This window comes from Eschrichtius robustus, chromosome 8 (genome assembly GCF_028021215.1).
Source record: "Eschrichtius robustus isolate mEscRob2 chromosome 8, mEscRob2.pri, whole genome shotgun sequence".
NCBI classification, from domain to species: domain Eukaryota; kingdom Metazoa; phylum Chordata; class Mammalia; order Artiodactyla; family Eschrichtiidae; genus Eschrichtius; species Eschrichtius robustus.
The window spans coordinates 57646114-57654384 of NC_090831.1; the positions used below are offsets into that span (position 1 = coordinate 57646114).

General features: G+C 45.8%; 1 protein-coding gene across 1 annotated transcript; it reads left to right on the plus strand.

Moving 5' to 3' along the window:
• The first annotated feature begins 270 nt into the window (after positions 1–270).
• Positions 271–2200, plus strand: TWIST1 (twist family bHLH transcription factor 1). The gene is made up of 2 exons (XM_068550534.1): positions 271–1007; positions 1534–2200. The coding sequence occupies exon 1, from the start codon at positions 354–356 to the stop codon at positions 963–965; it is 612 nt and encodes a 203-aa protein (XP_068406635.1). The 5' UTR covers positions 271–353; the 3' UTR covers positions 966–1007; positions 1534–2200.
• The last annotated feature ends 6071 nt before the right edge of the window (positions 2201–8271 follow it).

Consider the following 8271-nt stretch of genomic DNA (forward strand, 5'->3'; position numbering starts at 1 on the left):
CAAGTCTGCAGCTTTCGCCCAACTCCCAGACACCTCGCGGGCTCGCCGGCACCGGCAGCGTTTCCAGGAGGCCGAGCCGGGTGTGCGTGCGGCCGTTGGGCGCCTTCTTTTTGGACCTCGGGGCCATCCACACCGTCCCCTCCCCCTCCCGCCTCCCTCCCCGCCTCCCCCGCGCGCCCTCCCCGCGGAGATCCTCCCTGTCCCTCCTCCCGCTCCCTCCTCCGCGGTCCGCACCGCCCGGGCCGGCGCCGCGCGCGAGGGAAGCTGGCGGGCTGAGGCGCCAGGCTCTCCTTCTCTTCCCCGGGCCGCCCTTCTGCCCCGGGCCTGCGAGGCCGCGCGTTGCCGCCCGAGAGATGATGCAGGACGTGTCCAGCTCGCCAGTCTCGCCGGCCGACGACAGCCTGAGCAACAGCGAGGAGGAGCCGGACCGGCAGCAGCCGCCGAGCGGCAAGCGCGGGGGGCGCAAGCGGCGCAGCAGCCGGCGCAGCGCTGGGGGCGGCGCGGGGCCCGGTGGGGCCGCGGGCGGGGGCGTCGGAGGCGGCGAGGAGCCTGGCAGCCCAGCCCAAGGCAAGCGCGGCAAGAAGTCTGCGGGCTGCGGCGGCGGCGGCGGCGCCGGCGGCGGCGGCGGCGGCAGCAGCAGCGGCGGCGGGAGTCCGCAGTCCTACGAGGAGCTGCAGACGCAGCGGGTCATGGCCAACGTGCGGGAGCGCCAGCGCACGCAGTCGCTGAACGAGGCGTTCGCCGCGCTGCGGAAGATCATCCCCACGCTGCCTTCGGACAAGCTGAGCAAGATCCAGACCCTCAAGTTGGCGGCCAGGTATATCGACTTCCTCTACCAGGTCCTACAGAGCGACGAGCTGGACTCCAAGATGGCAAGCTGCAGCTATGTGGCCCACGAGCGGCTCAGTTACGCCTTCTCGGTCTGGAGGATGGAGGGGGCCTGGTCCATGTCCGCGTCCCACTAGCAGGCGGAGCTCCCCACCCCCTCGGCAGGGCCGGAGACCTAGGTAAGGACCCGGCGCCTCTGCGCCCCTTCGCCGCTCAGGTGGCAGACCGACTGACGGCCGGGCCGCGGCTCCCTGTCCGCCTCGCCTTCCTCCCCGTCTCCTACTCCCCTCTCAGCCTTCCCACCCTACCTGGCACCGCCACCTCATCTCCCGAGCGTCCCTGGAAGGCAGCTTAGTCCCCGCTAGGGAGAGAGGGATGCGCCCTTGTGAGGGGTGTGCGTGTGCGTGAGTGCGCGTGACAGACAGGAGGAAGACTAAGAGTCGAGGGTCATGGATAAGGACAGTCTTGCCAGCGCCTCCCTTTCTTTTGGCTTTAAGTTTTCGTTCTCCTTAAAACAAATGTTTCCAAATTCCACCTCCTCCTCCTTTCCGCCCACCCACTTCCTCTTGCCCTTGGGCTGAAATCCTTCCAGGTTGTTCAGCGTAATTTCTCCGTGGTGGTGATAAGAACAGTGCTCACTAGTCTTAGAAAACAGCCACAGAGACCTAAACAATAACCAACTTTCCCCCCTCTGGGTTTTTGCAGATGTCATTGCTTCCAGAGAAGGAGAAAATGGACAGTCTAGAGACTCTGGAGCTGGATAATTAAAAATAAATATATATGCCAAAGGTTTTCTTGGAAATTAGAAGAGCAGAATCCAAATTCAAAGAAACAGGGCGTGGGGCGCACTTTTAAAAGAGAAAGCGAGACAGGCCCGTGGACAGTGATTCCCGGACGGGCAGCGGCACCATCCTCACACCTCTACATTCTGATAGAAGTCTGAACAGTTTGTTTGTGTTTCTTTTTTTTTTTTTTTTGACGAAGAATGTTTTTATTTTTATTTTTTCATGCATGCATTCTCAAGAGGTCGTGCCAATCAGCCACTGAAAGGAAAGGCATCATTATGGACTTTCTCCATTTTAAAATGGTAACAATCAGAGGAATTTTAAGAACACCTTTAGAAATAAAAATACTGGGATCAAACTGACTTGCCAAATCACAGTCAGTTAATTCCTTTTTTCATTCTTCCTCTGAGGGAAAAAAAAAAAAAACTTAAAATACAAAAACAACATTCTATTTATTTATTGATGACCCATGGTAAAATGCAAATAGATCCGGTGTCTAAATGCATTCATATTTTTATGATTGTTTTGTAAATATCTTTGTATATTATTTTTCTGCAATAAATAAATATGGTTGAAAATTGTCAGAACCTTAAAGTTTGGTCTATATTTTTAAAGGATTAAGTTGGAGATAAAAACCTGCTTGTTTAACTCTGGAGACACCCAGGAGGGTGAGGGAGCACTAATATAAACAAAGCAGTGAAAAACTCAAAACTAGTTACTGACAGGTACAGGCATGTTATTTAGAAAGACAGCTTTATCATTATTCCTGTTGGGTGTTCAGTGGACTTAGCATTTCCCCTTCATCTCTTATCAGGTCCCCAGACAGCAAAAACTTAATATTTATGCACCTCTCTTGCTTATATTTTGAGAAGGCAGCTGTAAAACAGTTAAATGCAAATAAGCACTACGAACTCAGCACTATTTTCTCTTTGCTTTTGTCATGATTTCTACTCTATGAGGATTTTTAAATAACAGGTTTATTTCAGTGAAGGGATGCATAAAGTGTTATCAAAATTACCTATCTATACACACATATAAATGAATACAAATGTATAGAAAATAAAGTTTAATTTGGCATGACAGAATTCCATTTATAAAGTAATTCGCTTAACTCTTCTTTCATGAATGAGAATGACATTTAATGTCAAGTTTGCTAAGAAGACAAGCCAAAGTTAAGAATATTTTCCCATGTTGATGTTGTCCATTTGGGAAGCATGCGCCTTCTTTATATGTAAAGTACATACAGCTGTGGAGTAGAACACAATAAAGAACCTGAACTTTCAGTATCTTTGGTAACTATTGGAACAGTTTTAAATGCTATAGCTATTCATTTTCTGGTCAGTTCATAAGCAAATATCCAAAATTACACAGAATTTTTCCCTGGTTACTTACATGTATACAAAATCTGATTTAGTTAAGTAAAGGAGTAACAGGGACAAATGTTGCTTGATTTTTAATTTCATTCTGGTTATTTCTGGGCCAGAAAAATACTGGCTTTTATAATGAAAAACATTAGAAATAGTGACTTTGTATCCCTAAGTTCTTAGCTTTTGTATCCAGTTTATTGCCTTCAAGTATAATTAGGGATGCTTTCAAACTGGCAAATAATTTTGCTGCCTAATTCAAATAATGACTGTGGCAAGTAAGTGTATGAATCCAAACAGATAGTGTTTGCTCAGCTCAGGTTGAGGTTATTATATTGCCTGAAGGTTTTTTCCCCCTCTCCACACATCATAGAATGCTGACATAACAATATTGTAAATTTATTATTGTGAGTATTTTAGACCATGTTTTACAATAAGGAGCCTGTAGAATTTACTTATATTAAAAGATTAGTGAAAGCTTAGGGAAATAATTTTTTAGATTCTGATAGTCCTTTACAAAATAACAAGACGGAAACTGATTTTTTGTGGAGTGTGTGTGTGTGTGTGTGTGTGTAGAGCAGAAATGTAGAGGGTGCCCTAGAAGGATGAGGGAGATCATCAAGATGGTAATTCTCTCTTTTGTGTGTGTCATTGAACCACCTCCATTTTCTAAATTGTTCATGGAGGAATCTTGTTACTAGCTTGGCCTGACTATTTGATATTTCAGATTTCTTGATGTACATCAGAATGGAGCTGACCATCCTTGCTGAGAAGGTAATTTCTATCTTAACCTCTGATGATGTAGAAACTAGAAGTTTCAAAAAAGGTAGCCTTCCATTTGCCTTGTTTTTTCTTTGTGTGTGTGTGCATGTGTGTGTGTGTGTGTTGTTCTCCCCACTTTTCACATAAGAGAAAAGACTTGGAAGAAAATCAAATGCCACATTTATGTTGAGTAATACTAAATACTAAACTGAAGGTAATATTTTCCCCGAGATTTTCAGATAAATAAATGAATGAAAGAAAGGTGGTGAATAGTTTTACTTTGAATGAGAAGGATTCATGGTGGAAAATATTAACTATTAGAATACAATTTTCAGCTTGCCAGACTATATGTGTATTCCCAACCTTCCCCACCCCATACACACCACAGTGCCAATTCTTTTTTAGAATAGAAATGAAGCACCTGTGTTTCTATCAATATTTCCTATTTTCATTTTATTTCATTTTATTTTTCCTACCTATTGTTATTTAAAGGACATTTAGGATGAATTACCTCTGTTTCAGAAGTGAGAATTTAATACGATTTCTGGACCCGGGAGTCTTTACCCTTCAGCCAGAATGTATTCACTGAAGGGAAAGTATTGTATTAAATTGTCTTGGGTGAATTCTAAACAATTGAATGTTTCCTTTACTGTGCACATAATTTTTTAATCTTGCTTTTAATTTCGTTGGATTGACAGCCTTCAGTCATAAAGCAGTAAATTTTTGTTCCCATTACACACATTTCCCCTCTTTGTGCACACACTTGCTAACAAACACATGCACAGTTGCAGGTACCCTCCCCAAAGTGGAACATATTAATAAAATAACGTCAAAGAGCAGAAACTCACACAACGTGTGTACTTTTCCCCCACACTCAGCAACCGACACAAGCTTCTTGCTCATTCGGTCCTCAGGCTCATATTCATAATGGAGCTTTTTAAGGGACATTTGGCCTCTTGCAAAAAAGTAGAGCATTTTGCACATTCCACGGTTTGGCAGACTCAGAGCTGGTTATTTTCTCTAGACCGGTATCAAGTTCTTCTCAGGCATATGATTTCACTTGAAGTCCTGCCCAGGAATCCTTCAAAGTGAGCGTTTGTCCCGCTCTCATGATGTCAGGCGGTTTTCCCTGCATCTGTAATTTGAAGAAAAACAAACCAACCTGCGGGGAACAAACGCCACGGAAACCCAAACAGAACTCCGTGGGGAGCGGGAGTCTCACCTGCGGCGAGCGCGGGAGGGGGCGCGGGCCCGGACTCCCCTGCGTGGGTGGCGGGCGGCCGCACGGTGGGGAGAGTGACAGTGTCCGTGGCCTCCTGGGACAGCGCGGACGGCCCCAGCCCCGGGCCCAGCGTCAGGCCGCTGCGCGGAGGAGGCGGCTCCAACTGTCAGCGGTAGCAAGGGCAGCAGCAGCAAGAGAGTCAGGCAAAGGCCCAACCTCATATTTCCAGAGACAGGACCGCATTAGCGACAAACAGGGGTCGGGAGAGGGATCCACGCGGGCCACTTTTCCAGAATTTTCTACTGGTGTGTCGAAAGCGTGTCCCACCCCCAGCAGCGGCGACTGTGGAAAGAGAGTGTATCGGCAAAGTGGAAGGAGAAATAGGTTTCCTCATAATTTCTGAAAGCGGATCACCCCACTATTTGCCAGGCACCTCGAAAATGCAAACAGGATTATGAATGATCCTTACTTACTGAACAGCAAAAGATAGACCTAGTAAACAGGGCACGGGATACATTTTTCCATTCGCTTTTGTCCCAAGGCCCCAGGATGTGAGCCCACTTAATATTCTCAGCAAATCAAAGCACGTGTCCTTTGAAGACGGTGTGTAATTGGAGTTTAAGGCATGTATGGAATTCCCAGATGTCCATAAAGTAAGAAGGAGCATGTGGCAGGTCACTGGAAGCTGGGGCAGGTTAAAATCACTGGCACAAAATTCCGCCTTTTATATTCTCTTTTATAAGGACCACGGAGATAAACCTTGGGGAAAGGATGGGACGGGATCATAATGAATATCCAGCTTCTCGTATCAGAGTCACAGTAACCATGGTAAAAAGCACATGGTCAGAAAACCTCAAAGAAAACACTCAATTATAGCCGGGATTTCGTGGGCGCCCTGCAATGAGATCGTTTGGGGTTTGCTGCAGCGAGGGCCTCCAACTGCCTGCCGTCTTTCTTGTTTACGTGGACTATTTTCTTTTCCTTCTATTTTTTTTTTCCCCTCTCAAGTTTGTGGATGTGTCTTCGTACTTATGCGTGCGATTTAGACTGAAGCCAGAGGAACAAAATTCCAGATTAGGAAAAGAAAAAGCAATTCTAAAAACATTCATCCTAGAAGGCAGCCTTCTTGGGGGAGGGGAGATTGCGAGCAAGTGAAATTAAGTTTCTGTAAAACATGCAGTTTAAACATCTACCAGAGAGAGCGAAAAGACAATCATCAAAATCAGCTGCTCCCTATTACTCATTCCACTGAGGTATATATGGATGTGTATAAGAGGGTCGAATCTAAGCCCGAGTTTGCCTGCTGCTTATTAGGCAGGTTTCTTTGTTTGTTTGTTTTGTTTTGTTTGTTTTTGGTCTAAAGCCAGAATCGAAGGAAATAGGAGTTTTCTCCTTGGGTTCAAGATGGTGTCCTCTCTCACCTGCACAGTGGAACCAGAGGCGGGAGACGCAAGGATCGGGGTGTCTGCGGAAGAGACTGGCCCTGGCAAAGGTTGGCGCTGGGAAGCTGGCGATGTGGGACCATCTGGGGATGGGGGTCCCAGCGAAAGGGGCTGGAACAAAGCGTGCCACAGACCCCACCAGTGAGGCAGGCGGGGAGGGGGAAAGGGACGCGCCTGGGGTGACGTGAGTGTGACAAGTGAAAAGTTAAGCAGGTACCTGAAGGAAGTTTATCTTGCCCAGATGTTAGGGCTTTTATGAAATGTCACGTGAAGAGAACAGATGTACAACTTGCAAATGGGGACACGCATGTAAATACAAGGGAGGCAAATGCTTGGAGGGAAAATCCAGGCATAAATCATCAACCTTCTCTAGATATCTATTTTCTCCTTTAAATATTTGCTTCCGGAAAGGGAAGACACATCCTAAGTGCGTCTTCCAGAAGTCACGATCCAATCTTCTGGGCAGCACTCCCCCCATCACCCCCCCCCCGCCCCCCATCCTCTAGGTGTCTTGGGTGTGGATGGTTTGGATGGAGGGCAAATTTCTTTCCTGCTCGTGTTTTCTTTCTTCACATTCCCCATCCCCCACGTTACACTCTTGGCTTCTCAAAGACGTTTGATCCTGAGAAACATATCGGATCTCGGTTTGGAAAAGCTGAAACTAATCAATTGCCTTTTTGAAGGGGTAGAGAGTGATAAGAAGACCGAAGGAATGCCAGGCCTGACAGACCCTAAACCTCCAAGATGCTTGGATGGGCTGAAAGATGAGCGGGTGATCCCTCCCTCCTGGGGCGGGATCCAGAGCTCTGGGGATCCCTGCTGCCGACAGGGTAGGGATTTCACCAAGTTAAATTATTGGTTTGGTTGAAAGGATTTTTTTTTTTTAATGACTTGTACAGATAGGGCTTTTTTTTTTTTTTTTTTTTTTACCCTACATGCAAGAAGGAAGTTCAGTTTATAAACAAAATTAAAATGAATTAGCAGTTGCCCAGTTGTGGAACAGTCTAATTCCTTTCTCTGTATTTAAGAGAGATGTTCATAGATGTTATTGTGAATATTACCATGTGGCACAGGCTTGGGTCTCTGCCCATGTTAAGGTTTTAAATATTTGTCGACAATAACTTTAAGGTTGTACATTAAATGAACTGTGCTGTGGCTCTTCATTTAAATGCAACACTATTCCTAAGTCTTTGTTAAATTGACATTGCACCTGGCTTACAGTTATTATATAGCCACCCATTCAGCTTTCTTCTTTACACAAAAATTCAAAGTTGGAGTATTTTTTCCACAATATTAAATGTAAATTTACTGTCAGAATTTACCTTATTCCTTTTTGGATTTCCAAAGGTGTGGTCAGAATTGAAATAGATCCAAAGTGATCACATTAGCTTTAAGGGTTGACAGTTTTTAAAATGCACAAGACCAGATAAACAGACGTATCTTTTCTCTCTATAGCATTTAATCTAAATACCCATCTAGCCATCCCTGGAGGAACTTAACCTTGACTTACCACCTGTGGGTGCATAACATATCTGGTGATAGCCCCCAAAGTGCCCTGGACAAAGATCTCAGATCCTGACCCTCTGGATTTGCCCAGCCTAGATGAATGTTGGGTTGGACCCCAACTTGCTGACTCTGCTATGTAAAGCTTTCCTCTGAGGCTTCCAGAACTCCATTTCTAAACATAGTACTGGACAAAACAGTCCACATTTCTTTTCCTCTTTTGTTCCTGAAACTTTACACCAATCAAAGAATTGTTACTATTGTTGAAAGCCAACATGCAGCAAACACAGACCTTCTCAGTCCTGCAAGCTTAGCAATGACAATGAATCCTTCAGAGAGGTCTGCTGATGCACCCCTAAATCAGT

Excerpts from the sequence above, each read along its gene's own strand:
- TWIST1 (XM_068550534.1), top strand. The coding sequence starts at position 354 with ATGATGCAGGACGTGTCCAGCTCGCCAGTCTCGCCGGCCGACGACAGC.